Below are 26,758 nucleotides of genomic sequence, written 5' to 3'. Positions count from 1 at the left end.
AAATGTTCTTTGTCAGTTATGAACCAAGCATAGAAAATATCTCAGCAGAGAAATGCCTCAGTGCAATATTTGTTCATGAATGAGTGAAAAAGAACATACTCTACATTTAAAAATTGTGACAAGGCTTCATTCATGGTTAACTCACTGCCATAGATGAATCCCTGCTGCTCTGGTTTCTCTTAGAAGTTCATAGTTAGCCATCTGTCCCTGGTATTTATTTATGAGTTGAGGGTAGACGTGATTTATTTAGACATTTATTGTTGCTTCAACCTGATTGCTGATTATAGATCTGTTTAATGATTCAGTTCTTTTTGTCTTAATTTTGATGTCATATGTATCCAAATTCCCTTCACAATATAATGAAATAGAGGTTTTGTATCTTTTTTTGATATAATTTTTCTTTAGTTGAAAATAAACTTTTTTCAACTAGTATATCCTGATTATGATTTCTTATCCTCTCCTCCCAATTCCTCCCCACATCCCCTGCCATCCAGATCCACACTTCTCTGTCTCTTCAAAACAAATAGTCATGTAAGGAATAATTACAGAGTTAAATATAAGAAGATAAAATAAAAGCAAAAATATCAGAATAGGTCAAAACAAACAAAAGAAAAAGAACCAAGAAGAAAACACACAAGAAGATATATATTGAGAGTCACAGTTGTCCACTCTCCACCAGAATTTGATTATTTCCCAATATGGTCTTCTTGTATGTATATTTTTAAGAGGATTCTACAGATTTAGGTTGTTGACAGAGGTTTCTATTACACCTGTTCCCACAGCCATTTGTACCAAGAAATGCACAGAACCTACATTAATTATTAACTTGTTTGCCTATTAGCTGAGGCTTCTATTAACTAATTTCTAACATCTTACATTAACGCATAATTCTTCTCTGTGTTAGCCACATTGCTTGATACCTGTTATCAGTGAGGCAGTCTCATCTTACTTCTTCTAGGTCTGGATGATGATTGCAAACTGCACCTTTGCTCTTCCCAGAATTCTCCTGTTCTCATTGCCCCATTTATACTTCCTGCCTGGCTATTGGCCAATCATGTCCATTAAGCATTTTATTAATGCAATACAACTGACAAATCTTTACAGGATACAAGATTATTGCCCCATAGCATTCCCCCCTTTTTCTTGCAAAATAAGAATTCTAAATTTAATCTCCTCTGTTTAGATTTTTCCTGACTATTATTCATAAAAACTTATAACGAACATTCTAAATGAGTTAAATATCCATAATCAATTTTTTGGGGGGAATGTAAGCATAGTTTTCCAGGCTACTTCTTGGTGTTTGGGGATTCTGATAATCTTATGGGAACATAAAGAATATTTAGAATTATGATCAAGTCCTGACTAGGATATTTAGTGAGGCTTGATCATTTCATCCAGCAGTCTTGAGGCTGCCCTGGATCTAGAACTCAGGGAAAACTCGAACAGGGGTTCTCTGAAATGTTGGATCACCTGGGTCACCCATTTCTATCAGAGATTTTTAGGGGGTCTTCCTTGATCAAACCTTATTTTTGTTAGCACTAATTGAATCCAGGGCCTCTCATTTCCTGTGAAACCAAAAGCAAAACCTCTCCTCCAAAGTAACATACCTTTTGACTTAAATTTTGAAGTCAAGGCATTTTCAAAATATATATGGTTGGATTAATTCAGCAGCATTCATAATCAAATATCGTTTTGCAATTGCAGCTTTTATTTCAGCCATCAAACAATTAAAAAGCAACATAATAGGTCTTTGTTCTTTTTCTTTTCTTTCCCAAGCCTACATATATTTTTTAACACACTGTAAATAATTTAAAGTTTTTTATCTGAATCTATCTTTACTGTCTATCTGTCTTTTTCTAATCACGTAAGACTTTAATTTGTTAACTGATATGGCTAGGATTAAAGCCATGGCTTTGTTGGCTGAATCCAGCCCATTTATTTTCCTTTCTGAGAGTCTTTCCTCATGGCAGATGTACTGGCCAGATCCATGTTTATTCCCTCCACTTTATGGAGTTTCAAGGTCACTGCCACCACCAAAAAGCATGCTGTCAGCTATCCATCAAAACCATTTAGGTGTTTCATGATGGGGCCTTTTAAAAGAGCTGCAAGGTTTTTGCAGCTAAAGCTGAGTCAGGAAATCTCTCTTAAATGAGATAGGCTTGCCTCTAGCAAATAAAGCCCGTCTGAGAAAATGCTGCAACCAAGGAGCCATGCTTAACTCTGTTCTTTTGTGTCTAGATTTAGTTCCTAAGCTCTCTCAGGTTCTGTGTGGATGTACTTGTCCATGCTGGTGCCATTTGTTGACAGAGGTTTCTGTCCTACCCAGCCCTACAGCTGTTTGCCCCCCCTCGCCCCATACACAAAGTTCTATATTAATTATAATCTGGTGGGCTTATTATAATCTCAGGGTTCTTATTAACTTATTCTTACATATTACAATAACCTATAATTCTTGCATGTGTTAGTTACATGGCTTGGTACCTTTTATCAGTGAGGCAGTCTCAACTTACTCCCTCTTTGTCTGGGTGATGACTTCAGGCTGAACCTTTCCTCTTCCCAGAATTCTACTATTCTGTTTGCCCCACCTATACTTCCTGCTTGGTTACTGGCCAATCTGTAATGGATTAATTCAAAATGCTGCGCACCAAATGTAATGGATTAATTCAAAATGCTGCAGGCTCCCCAGCAGTCCCCAGAACAGCCAATCCCAGAGAGTGATGGCACAGATCCTTGAGTGGCTGCAGCAGGCCATGTGGAAAGTCTGCCAGATGGGCACACATGAGACCATGCCACAGGCCTCCAAAGACAGCTGATCCTGGGCAGCAGGCGAGAGACAGATGGTAGGCATGCCATGCAGAGTGAGGTTGGATATTTATTTAGTATGTTATGGAGATGAAGAGAGCAGAGAGGCAGAGATAGAAGGGGGAGAGGAAGAAGGGGGAAATGGGAGAATTAGGTAGAGGCAGAAGCTTCATTTTTGAGAGGAAGATGGAAAAGGAAGAGACTCAGGCTGCAAGCAGGGAGGAAGATCTGCCTGCCTCAGTGGATGTGGTGGAGGTTAGGAAGTAGCAGTGGTTTGTCTCTTAAAGAGACAGGACAGACCACTTCACAATCAGCAGTTTATTAAGGCAATACAACTGACAAATCTTCACAGGGTACAAGACCATTGTCCCACAGCACTAGGTTTTCATACTACCATCCAAATGACCCTCAGTTTTAGTTGTCTCTCCTGTATTCTCTCCCAAGTCCCTCTCATCTCTCCTCCTCCACACCATCACTTATACCTCCTGTTCCAGTCTACCTATAACTATATATTAGTTATCCATAACTATATATTATATTTTCTTTCCTTAGGGAGATATATCCCCACCTTACAGTATGCCAATCTCTTTTTTTTTCTGTGAATAGTAGTTTGCTTATCATCTACTTAACAGTTAAAATCCACATATAAATGAGTACAATATTTGCCTTTCTGGTTTGGGGATACTTAATTCATGATGATTATGTTTCTACTTCTATTCACTTACATGTAAATTTTATTACTTTATATTTTTATTTGCAGATTAATACTACTTTCTGTAAATGTGCCATATTTTCTTGTCCTTTCTTCCACTGACAATAGCTCAGTTGCTTCAAAATTCTTGATATTATGACCAGACCAGTAGTGAGCAAGTTTGTGCAAGTATTTCTGTGGTAGGATTGAGGATTCATTGGCTACATACGCAATAGTGTTGCAGCTTCATCTAATGGTAGTTGGTTTCCATCTTCCTGTGAAAACACCACATCAGTTTCCATAGTGGTTTTACAAGTGTGCAGTTTTCCCAGCAAAGGGTGAGTATTCATCTTACTTCACATCATCACCAGCAGGAGCTGCCACTTGTTTTGTTGATGTTAGATATTTCAACTGGTGCAAAATGACATCTCAAGTAGTTATTTTTATCTGCATTTCCCTGATGTCTAAGGATGCTGCACATTTCCTTATGTATTTCTCAGATATTTGAGTTCATTCTTTTGAGAATTTTCTATTTGGATTTGTATCCCGTTTTAAAATTGAATTGTTTTCTTAATATCCAGGTTCATAAATCCTTATATATTTTGGATATTATTTGTCTGTCAGGTGCAATGTTGATAAAAATCTTTTCCTATTCTGTAGGCTGCTGCTTTGCTTGAATTCGTGTCCTTTGCCTTATGGAAGCTTTCCAGTTTCGTGAGACTCTATTTATTAATTGCTGATATTAGTGTCTGTGGTATTGCTATTTGTGTTCTGTTCATGAAATCGTCTCCAGTGCAAATGCATTCAAGGCTATTCCTCACTTTATTTATCAGGTTCAGTGAATCTGGTTTGATGGTTGGTCTTTGATCCACTTAGACTTGTGGTTTTTTCAGGATGATCTATGTGGATTTATATACATGAAACTACACTATTTTATGATCACCATTTGTTGAAGATGGTGCATGCCTTTTCCAGTGTATATTTCTGGATTCTTTATTAAAATCCAGTTCTCCCTATATATGTGGAATTATGTCTAGATTTTGCATTAGATTCTATTTATCAGCATATCTGTTTTTGTGCCAATATCACCCTGTTTCTATCACCATAGTTTGTAGTATAATTTGGGGTCAGGAACTATGATACCTGCATCATTTCTTTCATTATTCAGAATACTTTTAGCTTACCTGGTCTTTTATTTCTATATAAGATTGAAATTTGTCTTTTCAATTTCAGTGAAAAATTGTATTCCAATTTTCATGTGAATTGCATCAACTGTGTATATTGCTTTTGGGATGAACATTTTGTCTGTATTCATCCTACCAATCCATGAGATAGGGATGTAGTCCATATTCTGATATTTTTTCAATTTCTTTTTTCTAAGTCTTAAAGTTTTTATTTATCATACATGTTTTTCACTTGCTTGGTTACAGTAACCCCATTGTATTACATTCATCTCTATATATTTGAGGCTATTTTTGTAAGGAGGTCTGCCTGTTTGTTCCTGACTGCTCGGCTGCTCAGACCCAAAATTATCACACAGAAACTAAGTTATTTAAATCATTGCTTAGCCCATTAACTCTAGTTTCTTACTGGCTAACTCTTATATCTTAATTTAACCCATTTCTTGTAATCTGTGTATTGCTACATGGTTGTGGTTTACCAGGTAAAGTTCTGGCATCTGTGTCAAGCTGGGCTACATGGCTGCTCTCTCACTCCTTCTTTCTCCCAGCATTTGGTTTACTTTTTCCTACCTACCTCTATTCCCTGTGAAGGCCCAAGACAGTTTTCTTTATTAACCAATGGTATTCACAGCATACAGAGGGGAATCCACATCAGTCTAGTGTGAAGATTTTGTTTTCCTGTACTCTTTTAGTACATTTGTCATTTGTATAGGAAAAATGAGGTTTCTCATTTTTGTGAGTAAAATTTCTATCTTAGTGCATTGTCAAAAGCATTTTCAGTTGTATGAGTGGTATTAGATTATTTGAAAGCATAGATACTTTGAGTTATTCTTTTCTAATTTTTACTCACTTGATCTACTTCAATTGTTTTATTACTCTAGATTAAATTGCAAGTACTTTATTGAATAGGTATGGAAAGTGGACAAGCTTTCTTTTAAGTTGATATTGGCTATGGGCCTGCTATAAACTGCATTTATTATGTTGAGATATATCTTCTATTTATGTATTCCCAATCTCTGCATTCCTTTCTTTTTAAATGAAACAGTGTTGGGTTTTTGTCAAAGGATTTTTTGCATCTAATAAGATGACGATACATTTATTTTTCTCTCAGTCCACTTATATGGTGGATTGCATTTATCAATTTAAATATTCTGAAGTACCCTGCATCTCCTTCTTGGATTTGGTTTGCCAATATTTTATTGAGAAATTTTACATATATGTTCATAAGGGAAATTGGTATGTTGTTTTCTTTCTTTGTGGGGCTTTTATATGGCTTTGAGTTTCAGGTTACTTGTGACCTCAGAAGATGAATTGGGCAATAGTCCTTCTGTTTCAATTTTGTAGAATAATTTATGGAGTATTTGCTTTAACCCTACTTTGGTAATCTGGTGTAATCTTGTGATAAATTCAAATCATCCTGAGCTATTTTTAGTTTTACGACTTTAATGAATGCTTCTATTTCTGGAGGGATTATAGGTTTGTTTAAATTGCTTACCTGATTTTTATTTTATTTTGGTAACTGAGAAATGTCAAAAAATTATCCATTAGTTTAGATTTTTCTATTTGGTGGAGTAGTGGATTTTAAAGTATGTCTTCATTATTATCTAGAGTTTTCTAGGTGTCTGTAATTATGTTCCCAATTTCATGTCTAATTTAATTAAATTTGGATTCTCTCTCTTTCTGCCATTTTGCTGATTCACTAAACTTGTCAATCTTATTGTTGTTCTCCAACAACCAATTCTTAGTTTCATTGATTCTTTGTATTGTGTTTTTGTTGCTTCATTTATTGCCCTTACCCTTTAATTTGATTTTTTTGACATTTGTTCTTTTTGGTGTTATTTCTTCTGTTTGTTCTAAAGTTTTCAAATATGCTATGAAGTTACCAGTATGAAATTTCTCAGATTTCTTCATGAAGACACTTGTTTGTATGAACTTGTCTATTAGAAAAGCCTATATTTTGTCCCATAACCCTTTGTATTCTTTTTTCATTCAATACTAGGTAGTCTTTAATATCTTTGTCAATATATTTCTCTCTTAACCTATTATTTATTCAATAGTCACTTCTTTGGTTTTCATTGGTTATGTAAGCTTCTATTGTTTCTGCTATTGTTGATACCAGTTTTAATCTATCAGATTGGATGGATAAAGGGTGTTATTTCAACTTTCTTATGTCTTTTGAGACTTGCTTTGTGTTTGAGTATGTGGTCAAAAGTGGAGAAAGTTCCATTAGTTTCTTAGAAGAAGATATATTCTTTTGTAAAGGGTAAAAATTTCTGTAACTATCTGTTGGGTTGTTTTTTATGGTTTAAGATATTATTTAATTCCAGAATTTCTGTGTTTATTTTTTCTGGATGTCCTGTTTATTAGTGAGTGTACAGCATTGATTTCACCCACTGTATGGTGTGTAAGGGCCAGTTTATAGGGTCAGTATGTGATTTAGGTTGTAGTTGTGTTTGTGAACTTGACTTCATACATAGATGTTAAAATGAAATGTCCCCTTGATGTTGATAAACTCTGACTAGAGTAGTATCCTCTATCTCTTCTGTTAGCTTTGGTTTTTAGTCTGTTTTGTCAGATAGTAACTGAATCCATCAACTTTTATCTGGGGTCCATTTCTTGAGATATCTTTTTAAATCCTTTTACCAGGTTGTTGTTAATGTCTATTTCTTGTACTCAGCAGAAGAATGGATTAATTTTTTTTGCAGCCATTCGGTGGTCTTTGAGTCTATTTAAATCATTTTTGTTGAGATTTAACAATGAGCAGTATTTATTGATTCCTGGTTTTGTTTTTGTTTTATGTTGTGGTATTGTCCCTTCTTTTAATTTTCGTCTTAGGTTATTTTTTTCTGGTGTTTTCTAAGGTTTGGTTAACCTGTTCAGGTTGAAGCTTTCCCTATAGCATCTATAATAGGACTGGTTTTTAGACAGGTACTGTTTAAATTTAGACCTGTCATAAATTGTCTTTCTCCATCTATTTTGATTGACTGCTTTGCTGGACATAGCAGGCTGAGCTACTTTCTTTGTTCCCTTAGTGTTTTTAGAACCAATTTTCAGGCATTTCTGATCTTAAAGTCTCAATTTTGAAGTAATATATTATTCTAATAGTCCTGTCTTTTTATGTTACTTGGTCTTTTTACTTGCAACCTTTAATATTCATTCTTTGTTCTGCATGCTTATTATGTGTTGAGGCAGATTTCTTTTCTTTTGCCAACTATTTTGTGTTCTGTATACTTCTTTTACTTTGACAGGTACGTTTTCCTTTAGTTTAGGTTATTTTCTTCTCTGATGTTGTTAAATTTTCTCTGTGACATTAACCTCTGTCTCTCCTTTCTTTATTTCAATTATTTTTAGATTTGGTCTTTTTCATGGTATTCTAGATTTTTTTTAGATTTAATATATTCTCTGACGATGGTATTATATTTTCTCAATTTACTAAGTGTTTTTCCTTCTTCTTTTCGAATCTGTTAATAAGACTTTCTCTGAGGTTTATTTTCACATTCCTAAATTTTGAATTTTTATCATTTTCTTTCTTTGAGTTTTATTTATAGATCCTGTATCTACTCTTATGTCCTGAACTAATTTATTAATTTTCTTTGACTGTTTCCCTCTTCATTGACTTCTTCATTCCATCTTTAAGAAATTTTATCATAGTCATAAAGGCTATTTCCAATTCTTTGGGCTTCAATTATGTTGTACTGATCAGAGCCTACATTAGTAGGGTTGCTAGGCTCTATGGGAGCTAACACAAGGTTAATTAATGACTGAGGGACAGTCACAGCCCAGTTCAATGCATTGGAGTATCACATGGTAACATTGCAAAGCAGAGGGGGGACAATAATTGAAACTGGTTGAATTTGTCTGTCAGGGTCCCATGTTGGGGCAACATCTGTTGGGTTCCACATCATTGGATAAATATGTTTATTTTCCATATGCCTATGTATCCAATCCAGAAAGTGGAACAAAAGTCAACAGACTGCTTTAACTTGATATAAAAAAGAAACAGAGCAGTTATGTCTTTAATACCTGAAACATCAAACAGATGTATCCCGAGTTAGTTATTTTGCTGTTTATGCAGATAATGCAGCAGTCACACCTTGGACCAAACATCCTGTATGCAGTCATTCCCGGGGTCAAGCCTTCTGTCATATCCTTGAAGGAGCAGGAAGAGGCTTGGAGTCTCTGCTCTTGGTTAAGGTGGAAGAGACAAAACACCAAACAACCACACCGTAAGCTAAGACATCTTGTTTAAAGCCACACCTTAAGTCGCCCTCTTGTCAATAGCATTGAAGAAGCAAGAAAACGTGTGAGCTCTCTGACCTGTAGTCAATGTGGAATGGATCCACTTCTGTGGGCTCCCACATGTGTGTCAGCTAAAGGTGTCAAATCCAGAAATTATCATAGAGTCTTTCAGAGCAAGGTTGCTGGTGGAAAACAGAACACTGAAAGCAAACCACAACAATGCAGAATGCTACCCATCAAGGAAGACAGTCCAACCCTTTCTTCCAGACACCAGTACAACACTCAGTCCCCTCTACAAGGTGAATTGAGTGCTTGACCACAAAAAAGTCACTGCACATAAGAAACTAGAAATGACACTTGAAATTAATTTTAAATGACTTTATTTGCACAGGTATTAAGAGTGAAAATAAAGTTGTCTCCGGAATCATAAACTCTCATTAGTCAGAGAACCAGTTATAAAGCTTCTAATTTGAAATATTTGAAAGCTCTCAGAATTCACACTGCAGTGTGGACCACGAGAGACTCAGCAATTTAACACAGTAAGCAAAGGCTTGTCTTTGAAGTTGATGAACCTTCTGGAAATACAGTCTCCTTTCAAGCACTTCTATTTGGTCATGAGGCTGTTCACACCTGAGGGATTTGGGCAAATGAAGCAATTCCACAGTGGTTGTTTCTGTCCTTGGCAATTTTCATGTAGCCGTCCATGCCCCAGCTTTGTCCCCAGCTGCAAAATATCATGTTTTTCGTTTAGTAGAAAACTTACCACATGGTGGATTTGTCAAGAGGCCAACCTAACAAAATGATCAGGAAAGGCAGAGGGTCTACTCCTGAGCACCAAGAGGGCCTCATACAGGAATGTGAAAACCACAGCAGGATACCTTTTTACCATTACATAATTCAGAACTCTCAAATGTGTCACATTATACTAAATCAATGTCACATACATGACATTGATACCCTAGACACCAATGAAGGGTTGGGAATTTTATGAGAACATACTGTTAGTAAATTCTTGGAACTTTAGGCAACTCAGCAGTTAAAGAGCTGAGATCAGTCACAAGAGCCACACTGGAAAGCCAGATTAACATTATAGTGTGCATGTAAACCTCATTCTTGAGACATACACACAGAACATACCAAGAGCAAGCTGGCAAGCCAGATTAAATTGTGAACTCTTAGATCAGAAAAGAACACTGCCTTAATATAGAAGTTATATAATGATTGAAAAACAACTGATGATGACATCAGACCTCTACACATGTTCACTGGTGCACACATGTCCACAGACATGCAAACAGTCAAAAACACCTCAATCATGCACATGGGAAAACAAGAACAGATTTTGTTCAACTTAAATGAAACAAAATCTTCTAACTTTATATCAAAATAATGACTCAAAATTGCAATCTCATCAAGAATCCCCTGTACGTGCCTCCAGTGTCATTAACCAATGAACCATTTCTCTAGCTCCTAAAATTTCAAATATAGATTTTTTATGACAATTTATACCTGTTCTTGACCAGCCAGTAGTTATTGCCATCTGTTTCATTTCCATCAAATCCATAGCCAACCACCAGAACTGCATGGCTCAAATTATAACGGCTGCAATTTGGTTCATAATAAATGCCTGAGAAATAACACAGAAACTAATGTGAGATGCACAGGACACCTGGCAGTGACCACAGCCACCAACAATAGATCTGTTTCAACAATCATTGAAATGATACAATCATACTTGAGCTAGTTAAATGTTCACAAAAATGCTAATACACATGGGGGCATACACAAAAAATTAAACATACAGTTTCACAGAAAACTAAAAATATTCAAAATAGTGAGATTTATTTATAGCTACAAACTGCATGCATATGAAATGACTCCTTGGAACTTTACAGTTTTTCTTCTAGAGTCTCATGCCAAGTTAAAATTACAGGACCAAATTATTTAATTTAAAGTCTCTGTTTCAGTTCTATTTCAGATAATCAGTTGCTATAAACAACTAAAAGGTCCACAAAAAAGGAGGAGTTAAGAAGTTACTTAACCAATTATTTTATTAAAAGGGAAACATTAACTTTCATCTGGCGGTTCATACCAGTTGAAATTCAGTACTCAGGACTATTATATGGAGATGTATAAAATCTAGAAACTTAACTATTCATATCACATTTTTACATAGCAGCCAGTCAGAGAACTTGTCATGACATGGAGATGTCCCAATGACTTTTTCTTTATATTTAGAAGAAAATATTCTAACCTTCACTGTAGAACTTAAAAGAATCATGGAGAGCATCAATTGCAGCAGCAACGGGCCCTTCAGTTGCTACAATATCCATTAGGATATCCTCAAATTCTAGGAGTTCCGCAAATGATACGATTTTAGCAGATGCATTCTGAGGATTGTACCTGCAGGGTCCTTCCTTTAAAAGGTGAAGATATAAGAGATTCAGTTTCTTCCCTCCATATCCTGGGAGAAAATCACAACCACCACACTCTGCTCTTTGCAACTGAGCATGCAAAAACTGTAATATTATAAATCATCACAGGAAGTGAAACAGTACTGGAATAGCTAGAATTGAAAATAAGTTCTCTTTTCCTCATTGATAACCAATACTTCCTCCTATCCATAAGAATATTTTTTCTGCAGTGTAAGTTGAGAATGTGCTTTCATATCCCAAACCCAGACCCAAATAATCATCTAGAAACTATATTAGTTACATCAATGTTTAACCAATGGCCCACGCATATTCTTAGCTAGCTCTTATATTTTAAATTAACCCATTTCTATGAATCTATGTATTGCCACAAAGGAGTGGCTTACCAGTAATGTTCTGCCATCTTTCTTTCTCAGCAACTACTTGTAATCACCTTGACACTGATTACTTTCTCTCTCTCTTTCTCTCTATCTCTGTTTGAATATCACAACTGGCTTTACTTCACTAAGTCATTGGCCAAAATGATTTACTCATTAAAAAAATAAAAGTAAGACATATAAGACAGGACCTCCTACATCACGGCAGAGACTCTATTATATGTACAATAAATTCAATATTCTCTATGTACACAGAAAGGAACTACACTGAAATCATCACACCAAAAATATATGCAAAGGTCGATACTTAATGACTGAAATGAGACTATAGAGAGATTCTACCATCCAATCTGAGTGCTGAAGATAGTGTATCATATCTACAGTTGTCCCTCGCTACATTGAGCTGAACTGACAACATATGAGGTCCACTTACTTTTCCTTCATATGGGTAGGTCGCCTCAGCCTCCAAACCTCCATTGATCCAAACAGACAAAAAGGCAAAGTATGTGTTGCCCCAGTCACAGCCATGATTTCCATGAGGTTTAGAACAGTCCACTAGGTTCTGGACACTCAGAGGAATGAGTTTGCCTGTCTTTTTGTACATTTGTCCTTCTATGGCACCAATTGCAGCAAAAGCCCAACAAGAACTGCAGTTACCCTAATGTGAAGAAAATATGGTCTTTCACAAACAAATTCTAAGCCAGGTAACAACATAAACAGGTGAATAATTCATGACAATGAGGAAATGGCAGTTGACAGATGCCTAGAAAGAAGTTGTCAGTTTCCCAGAGAACTTGGATGCTGGTAGTGTACACATGCTCCTATGGGTTCCCCCCACCACCACCACCACATTTGTGAAAGACTTCTTGCTTTATTAGTTATTAATGATAATAGAAGGTACATGAACTCTACAATGAGGTGTGGTAGAAGTTCATATCTGGAGAACATGTTTGGTGGACTGTCAAGATCGATATACATTGGAAAATATATGAATTCAAAGAAGAAAAAATATTATTAAAAATTAGCTGCAAATCTCTACTCATTCTATAAGAAAACAGAGACACTAAGTTCATTCCTCTTCAATATGGTTTAATAAGAAGGGCAGGTGGCACTGTCAAACCTGGAATCGCACAGGGGTCACATATCCTTCTTTTCGCCAATCCACAAATTTGGGTACATCAGTAAGAGATCGTTTCCAGATGCCTTTCCCCCTCTCGTGACTTTGCATTGGGAAATCAACCATCATTTTCCTGAATTCTTTATCAGTCTTCAAGAAAGCATAAATAAATGATTATAGAAGAAAAGACTCCATGTAAAGCACTCAAGAGAGCACAGTGTGAAGTAATGCATGTCACACTCACCATGTCACCAAAGGCGTTCATTTTCATGGTGTAGCCATTTTTCCCCAGGCCATTCTCCCCATTGTGAAGTTTAATCATTTTCATGTTCTTTTCCCATACTGTTCTCCTCAGTGCTTCTTCCTCCTGGATAAGAACAAAAATGGGTGTCATTTCTTATAATTAAACTCCTGTACAAGCTGATGTAGATTGGCTGTGCAGGTGATTAGAGGCCCAGGAGAGCTAGTCTAGGACTCAATAGTTACACCTTCTCCTCATATTGACGAAAGGGAATTTGGCTTCCTATTGTTCACAATGGTTGTGATTAAGCAACTTCATGGTGGTAGTTGTGGTGGGGCACTTATGACCTCTACTATGCCTTGACAGCTGCACTCTGGGGCCCTTTTGGACAATTTCCAGGATACCAACCAGGCTGTATGATTTTTCATAGAGTATCTTCCACTCTTCCCATTCAGCATCCAAACTGGGATCAAGTGCCGAAACACGTGATCCAACTCCTAAGCACAGGATGAACAGGAAGACAGCAGGAGTCATAGCTGAAGAGCCTGGATAAGAAAGAGAAATGAAGACATAACTACAGAAATAATTTTATGTCTTCTTACTCCCTCATAATAAATTAATCCATTGTGGTCAATAAAAGTTTTGAATTATTCTTCCAAATAATTTTTGAGAGACTGCAGAAAAGTTCTAGGATATGTTTGAACTGAGTCATCAAATGATGATTATTAGATTCTATATAAAATGTAGAGCATGAGCCCAGAATTCTAGCAATGAAAACTTTAGGTGAAATGCTTCTTATTACTTCAGAAATGTCTTCATTCACTATGAGGAACATAAGAAAAAAGCTATCATAGTCTAGGATATCACTGAGTCATTGTTTATACCAAGCAAAACTTCTATCACATGGTATTGGATTCTACTTTCAAGATGAACTTAAGGATTGGGACGACATGGCATCATAAGCCTTTCTAATACGCATAAAGTACTGGGCTTGACTTTAAACCTCCCTTTTTTAATAAAACATTTTAAAATATCTTCTATAAGAAATTTGAAAGAGTCATTTATTATTCTTTGTGTTCTACCCTTGGAACTGTGAAATCATATTCTCAGCTAACTACCTATATCAGAATAGTGTCATATCAAAAACCAACAGGAGCCCAGAACCATGGAGTAGGTGGAGTACAATAGCAAGGTGATAGTGGAATTAAAAGATTCTGAACATCCTGGATCTCTAAAGCAACAATTCCCATAGCACTTGATAGGAACATACCATCTGCTACTACTTCTGTCCATGTAAACTGAAAACAGATCCATTCTGGAGTGTGTGGAAGAGATGATCTCTTCTGGACCAGCAGGTGCCAGTGATGTTTGCTGGTATTCAAAAGACCTGGTGTAAATCTCTGGGCAGATCCAGACTTTCACGTAATGGGACCCCATACAAACAAATCTATAAGGGATCTGGTGCCATCTTTGTCTTTGCTACCTATTCCACTATACCTACACGCACCTGGGTTTATGGGGATTAGACTAGTCTTTGGTATTTACTTGATTTTCGCTGGAGTCTCTCAACCCCCACCCCACAAGTACGTGACATTTTGCCTTGGAAAGTCATGGTCTTACCTCTCTGTGGCGATGGCTACTGCCTTAGTCCACTCCACGGTCTCAAGTCTTCAGAGGTTGTTGAGGTTCCAGAGTCTAACACTGAAGTAACTTACCCATGCTATAAATCTCAAATATCTATCCATTAGAACCCACCCATCAATCATGCTCTCCCTTTGATTGGCTGTGTTACTGACATGAATAATTCTTCAAGCACTAGTACTTCAGGCTCTTTCTGAGAGATAACCTATCACTTTCCCTCTGGCATGGCTCTGGAATATCTCTCTGGAAAACAGGAACCTGACTTTGTGATCCGTGACAAAGCAAGTTGAATAGCAGTCCTGTAGGCTTTGGATCACATTATACTGAGCTGATTGTTTTCTGAATACACTTTCTGGAAAAGATGTGTGATGTTCCCTTGCAGTTAGAATGGGTGGCTTTGGTTACCATCCCTGGAAGGAGTCAATCAGTGCCTTCTCTTTTGTGTTTACTCCTTAGCTATGGTTTGATCCTAGAGGACACAGATTCTTGGGATGTTCTGTTTCCATATGTCTGTATGGAATACATTGTATCTCACAAGACATTTAGGAGATATGAACCTCAAAGGGGCAAATGGTTTACAAGGTTAAAGTACAAGAGGGGAAATAAATGGCAGGCTCTGGCTGCATCTCTTGAAACTCTCTGACATTTCTCTTTTGGATGTTACATGGGCTAGCCATCTAGAAGCACCATTTACCTGGCATTCTTCATTGTCCCAGCACAGCATCAATTCAAAGTTACTATATTTACTGCTTCAGGACCCATCCTGGTGGGCTAGGGACAGTCAATCACATTGTACTGCAATCAGTACCTGGAGGCATTCAGAATTAAGGGACTATGTTCCAGGCCCAGAAAACATAAGGACTGAGCAAATTTGCCTCTATGGTTTGCCTTTAGAGCTTGTGCAATCTCTTTGTGACTTAGAAAGGCTGCTCAGGCAAGGCATGTGTCTGAAGCGTCCCTGCCTAGAAATCAATGGAGGTTATTGTGTGAAGCTGTGATGGTAAAACCCACATGGTCTTAGAAACAGCAACATGTTCTATATGCCAGAGTCAGGAGATACCCAATAATGAGCACTGATAACAGGGTGTGGAACCAATCCAAGGGAGAGAAGTGTGTTGCAGTCAGCAAAGGTAAAGGATTTTGAAATCTGAAGAATACTTTAACATCAGACATGGAGATATAGAACCTGAAGTTTTCCCTTCAAGCTTTAGTAGCTCTTTTGTTATAGTATTTTCTTACTATAAAGTCTCTCTTTACTTTTTTTTTGCTAGTTTTGTTGTTGTTTATTGGTTTTTGGCAATGTTTTTCATAAAGACAGGCACTGTGCAAACTAATGTCCAATCATTCAAACAGAGAATATCCTAAAATTCTTCTCTACAGTTTAGCCAAGCATAACACAGCTTGTATTATGTGGGAAGGTTAGAGCACAACCTAAACTTTGTCCACGATGTGGGTGCCAGCAATGGAAATCAGCATCTTCCTACAGCAAGCAGCTTACCTGCTGAACAAATACCCCCTCTCTATCTCTGTCTCTTTCTTTCCTTCCTTTTTTTTTATCTTTCTGCCTATGTGTCTTCCTTCCCTTCCAGTTTTCCTCTCATTTTCTTTTATCATCCTTCTTTCCTTCCTTCTTAACTACTTTCCTCCCTCTCACTTCCCTGTCACTCCTTCATTCTCTTTGTTTCATGTTTGGCCTAGTCCAGCTGGCCCTCCTCTTGCCTGACTTCCCAAGGGCTGAGTTTACAGGCCCAATCATTACAGTCCTTTTTGTTTGGGAGTATTCCTCAACTGTGCCTTCTGATTTGGTCACCTGCTGTTTGTATGTGTCTCTGCACATGCACCCAATCCATTGTAGGATTTGAACATAGCAGACAATGAGGACTACTGAGAACTCAAGAACAATGGCAATGGCTATGTACTGGCTTTGTGGGAGCCTAGGAGGTTTGGATGCTCACCTTACTAGACCTGGATGGAGGTGGGTGGTCCTTGGACTTCCCACAGGGCAGGGAACCCAGATTGCTCTTCGGGTTGACAAGAGAGGGGTACTTGATTGGGGGAAGAGGAGGGAAATGGAAGGCGGTGGCGGGGAGGAGGCAGAAATCTTTAATAAATAAATGAAAAAATAAATAAAAATGTTATCAAAAAATAAAACAAAGAAAGAAATGTTTTCAGCTGATTGCTAAAATAAAGGTATTACAGGGGAAAAAACCAAAATCTCTTTACTTTTGTAATGGCAATATATTACCTGTACCATTGTATGTTTGAAAGATTTGATCTGCCTTTAAGATTAATTTTACAAGGGATTACAGTTAAGACATTAACACAAGTATTAGAGACTTTGAACATTGGACTTTTAAAGAGTGTTGAGACTGTCATAGAATATGGAATATTTTTAATTTGGATTGAATGAATTTCTGCATTCTGATGTGGCTATAAGCCTATGATTCCAGGGAGGGGAATGGGGTGATATGGAAAAGAATATCTCTCCCACAATCTCACATATTTGGATGCTTGTTCACTGGTGTGGGACAACTCTGTATTCTGTAAATTATGTTCTAAATAAACACTTCTTGGCCAGTAGCCAGGCAGGAAGTATAGGCGGTACAACCAGACAGGGAGTTGAGTTTTGACAATAAGAGCAGGAGTATTCTGGGAAGGAAGAAGCTCTTTATCCAAGCCTGTCCAGACAATGAAAATCAGGATGTGACCTACCCCACTAAAAAAGGTACTGAGCCATGTAGCTAGCATAGGCAAGAATAATGGGTTAATATAAGTTATAAGAGTTAATAAGAAGTCTGAGCTGATGGGCCCATAGGTTTTTAACTTATGGAGACCCCTGGGTGATTTTCTTTGGGCCCTACTTGCTGTGGGAACTGGGTAGAACACAAACCCCCACAAGCAGGCCCTCATTTTAGAGTTCACCAGTGAATGAAAGTATCTGAAGGGATTAGGAGGTATAGCTTTGATGGAGGAAATACATAACTGGGAGTTGCTTTTGAGGTTTAAACAGTACAGGCCAATCCAGTATCACTCTCTTTTTGTACTGCTTGAAGACTTGAATTTGAAATTCTCACTTACTTATCTAGTACCATGCCTGCCTGCCTTTATACTGCTGTGCTCCCTGCCATGATAAAAATGAGCAATGCCCCTGCAACTGTAAGACCCTATTAAATGTCTTCCTTTATAGGTGTTTCCACAGTCATGTCATGTCTCTGTAATGGCAGAACACTGACTAAGATAGGCTATATGATTATGTAAATGCATACTGCACTTTCATTTCATGATGGCTCCCACCTAAATAATCACACAGATACTGTATTAAGTACAACACTGTTTGGATAATCACTCAGGAATGTTCCTTATTTGCTCTTAAACCATAAATTAACCAAGTTCTATTAATCTATGTATTGCATACTGATTGTAATTTGGCATCTTTCTCCTTCAGTAACTACACAGAGTCACCTTAATTCCACTTACACTCTCCATGTATCTTTGATTGTACTTCCTGCCTAGCTGTAGTTTAACTGACCATCGGTGAAAAAAGCTTTATTCATCAACTAATAAAAGCAACACATATACTGAAGGATATACCACATCATGATTAAAAAAGATGAAACTCATTCTTAGAACTTGGATTATTTAGTAACATATGATGTCTAGTTGGTTTACTATCTCCTCTATTATAAGAATGATGTTGGGTATTTTACTGAATCAATATATGTGATTGATATCATTTTTGATTTCCAAATGTTAGTCTGCCACTGAATCTTTGAATTAAAGACAATTTGGTCATGAAGAATGATGTTTTTGATGTGTCTTCGCATTTTGTTTGTTAGCATTTTATTGAACCATTTTAGAATCCTTGTAGATCATGGAGATAGGTGTCTAATTTTCCTGTGGTTGCTATGACTTTATATTTTATTTTGGTCACATGGTAATAATGAATTCATAAAGATTTAAAAAGTTTGGAACGAGAAGCTTTAATGTGAGAGGATATGAGTGTGTGAAGGGCATTATTATTGAGGGAATAAAGCAAAGGCCATTTGCCTGTTCTGTTTTGTGTAACAATTTGAGCATTGGTAATGTCAATTTGATAAAGTTCTGTTACAAGTTCCTGGTTAACCATATGTTCCTGGGCCTTTTGGGGGTGATGAGGCAGATATGTTTCAGTGAAACATTAGATATTTCCTGAATCTTACTGCTGAAAGACTCTAAGGATTTTAGGTCTTCTTGTCTCAAATTTGTTAAGTCATATATCTAGATATTTAGTTATTTCTATTATTAATGCAATATTTTTCATTTTTACACTTATGTATGTTCTGAAAATAGATTTTTTTCATACAATGTGTCATGATTATGTTTCCGCCTCCATCAATCTTCCCAATTCCTCTTCACATTTACTGACTTTTTGATGCCAGCCTTTCTGTCTCTTGTAGGAAATGTAAGGGACAAAGGGGAACTAAAGTAAAATAAAACATAAGACATAATAAATACAAATCGAATGGGAAAAATATACAAACCAATAATCAAAACAAAGGAAAACAGGCCAATAAAATGTAGAAGAAACAGATATGGACTTAGTGACACAGTCATCCTTTCTTTTGATTACTTGGCAAATGCGAATAGATATCCTTCAGATATGTAAATCATTTAGGAAGTTTCTACAGTATTAGGTTGACATACTAACACTCAAGTGAGCCTTCACTTTAACTGTCTTTCTCTGTATTCTCTGTCTCATCCAGCATGTGTCCTGATCCCCACTTGAGTCTCCTGTTTCGCTACTCTGCTCTTGATGACTATTACTATTAATTTTTGTCCTTCCTGAGAAGATTGATCAGTACCTCCAAGTACATTACTTTGTACCTGTCTCCATATTCTATGGATGGTAACTTGTTTAACATTTACTTCACAGCTAATCACATATAGAAGAAAATATATTATATCTGTCTATGGGTATTAGCTACCACAATAAATATGATTTTTACTTACATCCATTTACCTCTGAGTTTATTTTTTAACAGTCAAGTTGTACTTCATTGTGTAAGTGTACTCATTTTCTTTGGACTTCCATCCACTGAAAGATCCCTCCATTGTTTCAAAGTTTTGATATTGTGACTAGACCAGTAATGATCTTGGTTTATCAAGTACCTTTGTGGTAGGATGAAGCATATTTTTGTTACATACCCATTGTGGTAGAGCTGAATCTTGAGGTTGATCAATTCTTAACTTCCTGAAGCATCTTCACACATATTTTCATAGAGGTTTAACAAGTTTGCAGTCTTAAAGCAATGTATGACTGCCTGTCCCGTTATTCAACATCATCATGAGTATGAACTGCCACTTCTTTTGTTTACCTTAACTATCTGTCTTAGCTGACAAATGGAAAATAAAATCTCAAGGTATTTTTGGTTTGTCTTTCCCTGATGACTAACAGTGCTGAACATTTCTTTAAGTGTTTCTCAACCATTGAGTTAACTCTTTTTAGAATTCTCTATGTATAGCTGTACCTCAGTTTTTTAATTAATTTATTTAAGATTTCTGCCTCCTCCCCGCCACCGCCTCCCATTTCCCTCCCCCTCCCCCGATCAAGTCCCTCTCCCTCATTAGTTCAAAGAGCAATCAGTGTTCCCTGATGTGTGGGAAGTCCAAGGACTACCCACCTCCATCCAGGTCTAGTAAGGTGAGCATCCAAACTGCCTAGGCTCCCACAAAGCCAGTACGTGCAGTAGGATCAAAAACCCATTGCCATTGTTCTTGAGTTCTCAGTAGTCCTCATTGTCCGCTATGTTCAGCAAGTCCGGTTTTATCCCATGCTTTTTCAGACCCAGGCCAGCTGGCCTTAGTGGGTTCCCGACAGAACATCCCCATTGTCTCAGTGTGTGGGTGCACCCCTCGTGGTCCTGAGTTCCTTGCTCGTGCTCTCTCTCCTTCTGCTCCTGATTTGGACCTTGAGATTTCAGTCCGGTGCTCCAATGTGGGTCTCTGTCTCCTTTCATCACCTGATGAAGGTCAATATTCAGGATGATGCGTATATGTTTGTCTTTGGATTCACCTTCTTATTTAGCTTCTCTAGGATCGCGAATTATAAGCTCAATGTCCTTTATTTATGGCTAGAAACCAAATATGAGTGAGTACATCCCATGTTCCTCTTTTTGGGTCTGGCTTGCCTCACTCAGGATAGTGTTTTCTATTTCCATCCACTTGTATGCAAAATTCAAGAAGTCCTTGTTTTTTACTGCTGAGTAGTACTCTAATATGTATATATTCCATACTTTCTTCATCCATTCTTCCGTTGAAGGGCATCTAGGTTGTTTCCAGGTTCTGGCTATTACAAACAATGCTGCTATGAACATAGTTGAGCATATACTTTTGTTGTATGATAGGGCCTCTCTTGGTTATATTCCCAAGAGTGGTATTGCTGGGTCCAGGGGTAGGTTGATCCCGAATTTCCCGAGAAACCGCCACACTGCTTTCCAGAGTGGTTGCACAAGTTTGCATTCCACAACCTCTCCAGCAAAGGCTGTCATTGGTGTTTTTTATTTTAGCCATTCTGACAGGTGTAAGAGGGTATCTTAAAGTTGTCTTGATTTGCATTTCCCTGATCACTAAGGAAGTCGAGCATGACCTTAAGTGTCTTTTGGCCATTTGAACTTCTTCTGTTGAGAATAATCTGTTCAGTTCAGTGCCCCAATTTATAATTGGGTTGATTAACTTTTTACAGTCTAATTTCTTGAGTTTTTTTTAATATATTTTGGAGATCAGACCTTTGTCAGTTGCGGGGTTGGTGAAGATCTTCTCCCAGTAAGTGTGTTGCCTTTTTGTCTTTGTGACGGTGTCCTTTGCTTTACAGAAGCTTCTCAGTCTCAGGAGGTCCCATTTATTCAATGAGGCCCTTAATGTCTGTGCTGCTGGGGTTATATGTAGGAAGTGGTTTCCTGTGTCCATTGTTGTAGAGTACTTCCCACTTTCTCTTCTATCAGGTTCAGTGTGTTCAGACTGATATTGAGGTCTTTAATCCATTTGGACTTGAGTTTTGTGCATGGTGATAGATATGGACCTATTTTCATTCTTCTACAGATTGACATCCAGTTTTGCCAGCACAATTTGTTGAAGATGCTCTCTTTTTTTCCATTGTATCCTTTTAGCTTCTTTATCAAAAATCAGGTGTTCATAGGTTTGTGGGTTAAAGTCAGGGTCTTCTATTCGCTGTACCTCAGTTTTAATTGTATTATGCTTTCTTGATATAAAATGAAGAAGGAAGGTGATTGTGTGATCTTGAACGTTGAACACCCTCTACCACAGAATAGTTTGGTCCCAACTATTCAGAGTAAATTTGGATTAAATATAAACTGCCTTTTGACTTTTGAGTCTTTTCCTACACCCAAAAGTAAAATGAAAATTGCTTGGGAAAAAACACTAATCAAAATATAACCTATGGTCCAAGTCTTTCTTTCCTGGGATTTTTGATAAGACCACCAACTCACTCTAGTAATATTGTCTCTCTCTTAAGGATTACTCAAATATCACTTGATGGTGTACTTGGATCTGTGTTACTGCTTCCTGTCAGTTTTAAAATTCTTCATCATTAATTTTTAATATATTTTCATGATCCTGGAAATACTGGGTAAAAAGTTGGCTCACCCTGTATTCTTTGTGTCTAAAATACCCCCAGTCATTACCTCCTCAGATAAAGAAGTTAGAGTGAGCAATTCTAAAGAAAGATAGATTGATGTGAATTAGTAAGTCCATATTTCATATACTATAATCACCTTGGCACAGTTCTCAAATATCAGGGGAGCTTTTTAATTCTATTAGCACTCTAACCTTTGAAAGGTACCCATGTGTGAAGAACTGAAGTCACTGAGCAGGAGAGGAGGACAGGAAATCTTTTTCTTTATTACCAGGAAAAGTATTACACAGAAAACATCACATCTCATCTATGTGTCTAAACAGAAGAGCTAGTTCACCTTGTACTTTGAATATTTTTAATACTTTATTCATTTTTCAAAATTTCCAACTCCTCTACTACTCCTATTTCCTTCCCACTTCCTCCTTTCCCTCCAGTCCTAAGAGAGGGCAAGGTACCCTGACCTGTGGGAAGTCCACCGCCTTCCTCCCTCTATCCAGAGCTGGGGAGGTGACCATCCAAACAGACTAGGATCCCAAAAAACCAATAGAATCAAATCCCAGTGTCATTATCATTGCCTTCTCAGTCAGCCCCCATTGTCAGCCACATTCAGAGAGTCTGGTTGGATCACATGCTCTTTCTAGCCCAGTCCAGTTGGTGTTTTTGAGCTCCCCTTAGATCAGTCACACCATCTCAGTGGGTGGACAAACCCCTCGTGGTCCTGACTTCCTTGTTCATCTTCTCCCTCTTTCTGCTCTTCAAATGGACCTTGGGAGCTCAGTGCAGTACTCCAATGTGGGTCTCTATCTCTACCTCCATTCATCACTGGATGAAGGTTCTATGGTGATATTCAAGATATTCATCAGCGTTGCTATGGGATAAGGCCAGTTCAGGCACCCTCTCCTCTACTCCCCAAGGACCTAGCTGGAGACATCCCCTTGGACACCTAGGGACTCCTCTAGAGTAAAGTCTCTTGCCAACCCTAAAATGGCTCCCTTAATTAAGATATTTTCTTCCCTGCTCCCATATCCACCTTTTGAATTTTTATTTTTTGCTGTTCTATAGTGTTTTCTCCACTTTATTTGATGTCCAAATGTAGAGACCAGTTCTACAAACTCACGCATATACCACTAAGACCTTCATTTGGCAGTATATGTTATTTGGGGGAAAAATGGCCAGATCACATGAAAACACTTGAGTGACCTTGGACCAGGCAATTACAATGAACCCTACGTTCAAAAGATGTACAAATGAACTTCCATCACTCTGTGTCCCAGTGACAAATGTTTCCGGACCTTGAGTCAGATGCTCTCTGAGCCCTAAGAAATAGATTCAATCAGCATGAAGGAGCTAGTCAACAGGAACGGAAGCCTTGGGCCAAAACAATCCATTTCTCCTGAGTCACATCTACGCAAGTGCCTCCTGATAGAGTAAGGAGAACCTATACTCTCTCTGTCATGTAGCTGACTTCCTTACACCATTTCACTTCTATATCTGCCTTTTTGAAATATCGTTCGTCAGTTAAGAACCAAACATAGAAAAAAATAACTCAGCCGAGAAATGCCTCAGTGCAGTAATTGTTCATGAATGCGTGAAAAAGAACATACTCCACATTTTAAAATTGTGACAAGGCTTCATTCATGGGTTACTCACTGACATAGATGAATCCCTGCTGCTCTGAATTTCTGTCCATCAGGATAAACTTCACTTATAAGGGACGAATAATCTGTTTTTTCGCTTCAAGCACAATGCTCAGGTGGCGAAATAACCCATCATTTTTGTAGAGTGCTGAAGCATGTGGATGGTAAGACATTAGGATTTTAGCATTTCAACAAAAGATTTGTCTTTTGAATATATTCAGTATGGTCGTACAAATATTCCTTATAATATGATACCAGCATAACTGGTAAACAGATACTTCAGCAGGCAGGAAACCTCTGTTGTGTAGTAATGCTGCTGTAGGTGGGTTCTTCTGGAGAAATTCTCTGGTGAGCACTCTTGGAAGACTTCAGGCTTGACTCACCTGAGCTGTGAAGTCCCTCATTTGCGGCATCACGAGGGTGGCAATGGTAGCCGTACAGGATATTTTTTAAGCTTAGAGAATGGTTATGACTGACAGGAGGCCTATGTAGGCCTACCTACATTCTGAAAGTCAGTGCTCACTGAGGCTAGGGCCCTGCATGGAATCTTTAGTCCTGTCTAAAATGGGCATCAACACCCAGGCTAGAGAATTCATGTCTTTGGAGGACAGTAGTATCATCCTACACCCATTCCCATAGTGCCATTGTTTTTTATCCTTTCACTGGGCAGTAGCTTTGTCCTATCAGGGCTCACAGCTTGGGGCTGCCTTCCTAGCACATCAGCACCAGCTTGGATTTAACTCATTAGCATATTTCAGATATATCCTGGGCTAGGAGCATATCTGAGCTGCCTAGTGGCCTGCCTGTAGGTTGCTCATGATGCCTACCACTTACCAAAGTTACTGGTGCCAAAGTGTGATCTCATATGCATTACATCATTCCCACCTACACAACATGGTTCATAAATTATCCATTTTTCTCCCTTACATTGGTAGAATCTAAATTCAGAAACATATGGTAGGGTAATGTGTGTTTTTTCCTAGACATAATTAATATTCACTTGTCATCATCTTTTTTCTCATTGCTTCACACTCAGATTGACCTAGGAGAATTACAACAATGAACAACATTTGGTTTTGAATCTGAAATTCTACATAATTTATAGAATCCACCGAACTGTCCATTAAGCTCTGAGCTCAAAATGGCTAGTACAGGAAAAGCTTGAAAGGAAAGCACAATCCTCCAAAACAATGCAGTGAGAACTCCCATAGCAAAAACCATTTTCAGCCTCACCAATTTGGTTCTATCGTGGCTCTTGTTGCTATGCTAGACATCATGACCACAATAATAAAGAATTGATTTGACAATTTATAGATCACCATTGGGACAAATGGGATACATGGCATATGTTTGAAGTAAAATATATGCTCAAATGTCAAATTCTGCCTTACTTCCAGTCCCATGTTCAGCTACAGTTTTTGTATAGTCCAGGCCCACCTGTTCAGGAATGGTGTCACCCCCAGTGGGATGGGCCCCTCTGTGTCAATTACCAGTCAAGACAATAACCCAAACACATGCTTACAGGCCAATCTGATGGAAGCTCTTTCTCATAGAGGGTTTCTTTCCCATCTATGTCTAGTTAACACACAGAATTAACCATCACGGCTGGTTTGGTAAACATAGTCTGCTAACCTTTATCATGGAGGATTTTTCACTGTCCTTCAACTGTGTCACAAAATTTTGCTGATAACGTTACTGGACTGGCATCTGTGATGTATTGAAATAGGAGCACGTTCCTCTAATCCTTTTCATCTTGTAGTTTATATTGAGGATTTACTTGTTATTCTCATGGGTTTGCCCTTGTTTGTGAATTTTCTCTGGTAGTTTTCAATCCCTCTTTTTGTTGTGCAGTTTCTGTTCTGGTGCTATTTGTTCTCCTGTCTTTTTGTTTTTGAACGGGAATGACTTCTCTTAGTTTGAGCAATTCGGGACGTTCTTTTGTAAACATGTTGAAGATTTGGTCCATGCCATCCAGCTGGAATTTATTTCCTTCTATGCTGACAGTTCATAGATGTTGCTTTTTCATCGTCTACCAACGTTCTTTATTCATAATTTTCATTGACTGTCTAGCTCCTCTTCTTATCTTCAAGGCTGGATATTATCTGTCCAATTGACCAATTTTGCTTCTATAGCATTCTATATTGGTATAGCAATGGTGTATTCTACTCATATCAATATATCTCATTTCTTGTCTAATGACAGGCAAATCATATACACCAGGTGGAAATAAATCTTCATGGGAGTGTCCTAATTTTCATTAACACATCTTTTTAACATGCCTTATATACAGATTAGCGTTAAATAACAAATGTAGTTGAATCTAAATATATTGCATTTATATAGACAAAAGATAGGAATTTGCTTTTACGTCATTATTTGCCAGGCTTTGAAACACTAATCTCTTGGCTGTCTTAGAGTTAAGGTTGCTGTAATAAACCACCATGACCAAAAGCTCTTGGGGAAGAAAAGCTTCATTCAGATTATACATCTAAACCACAGTCCATTATCAAAGGAAGTCAGAACAGAAACCCAAGCAGGGGTGGGACCTTGAAGACATAGCCGATGAGGATATGAAGGAAGAGTGCTGACAACTGGCTTGTTCATCATGGTTGCAAAGCCTGCTTGTTATAGATCCCAAGATTATCAAATCAAAAGTGACACTGTATAGAATAACTGGACACAACCCCATCAATCGGTAAGAAAGGCCCCATCACAAGATTAATCTTAAGGAGACATTTTCTTAGTTGAGGTGCTCCCCCCTTTTATTTAG

The 26,758-nt window shown here is 37.7% G+C and overlaps 1 protein-coding gene across 2 annotated transcripts; it reads right to left on the bottom strand.

The window, feature by feature from the left end:
• Positions 1-9,537: 9,537 nt before the first annotated feature.
• On the bottom strand, positions 9,538-13,614 carry LOC121453497 (cathepsin Q-like). 2 transcript variants are annotated; one of them, XM_041660316.1, is made up of 7 exons: positions 13,489-13,614; positions 13,084-13,206; positions 12,843-12,989; positions 12,156-12,380; positions 11,168-11,330; positions 10,423-10,540; positions 9,538-9,637 (listed from the first exon to the last, which is right to left on the bottom strand). In XM_041660316.1, exons 1-7 carry the CDS (start codon positions 13,612-13,614, stop codon positions 9,538-9,540), a joined length of 1,002 nt encoding a protein of 333 aa, XP_041516250.1. The 2 variants fall into 2 exon arrangements, with proteins under 2 accessions (XP_041516250.1, XP_041516251.1); XM_041660317.1 differs by having other exon boundaries at positions 13,084-13,203.
• Between the last annotated feature and the right edge of the window lie 13,144 nt (positions 13,615-26,758).

The sequence above is a fragment of the Microtus oregoni genome, unplaced genomic scaffold (assembly GCF_018167655.1).
Source record: "Microtus oregoni isolate MIOR12 unplaced genomic scaffold, Mior012 000011F_ref0000422, whole genome shotgun sequence".
In the NCBI taxonomy this organism is placed as follows: Eukaryota; Metazoa; Chordata; class Mammalia; order Rodentia; family Cricetidae; genus Microtus; species Microtus oregoni.
Note: the sequence above shows the minus strand (reverse complement) of the source record. Positions and strands in the feature narration are given on the sequence as shown.

What these genes read in the sequence shown, in the direction of transcription:
- LOC121453497 (XM_041660316.1), bottom strand. Translation starts at nt 13,614, where the DNA reads ATGACTCCTGCTGTCTTCCTGTTCATCCTGTGCTTAGGAGTTGGATCA. An exon ending in TGACCCCTGTGCGATTCCAG is followed by an intron (nt 12,381 to 12,842) that starts GTTTGACAGTGC and finishes TCTTCACATTAG; the next exon opens with GGTAACTGCAGTTCTTGTTG. An exon ending in TTTTAAGTTCTACAGTGAAG is followed by an intron (nt 10,541 to 11,167) that starts GTTAGAATATTT and finishes GTTATTTCTCAG; the next exon opens with GCATTTATTATGAACCAAAT.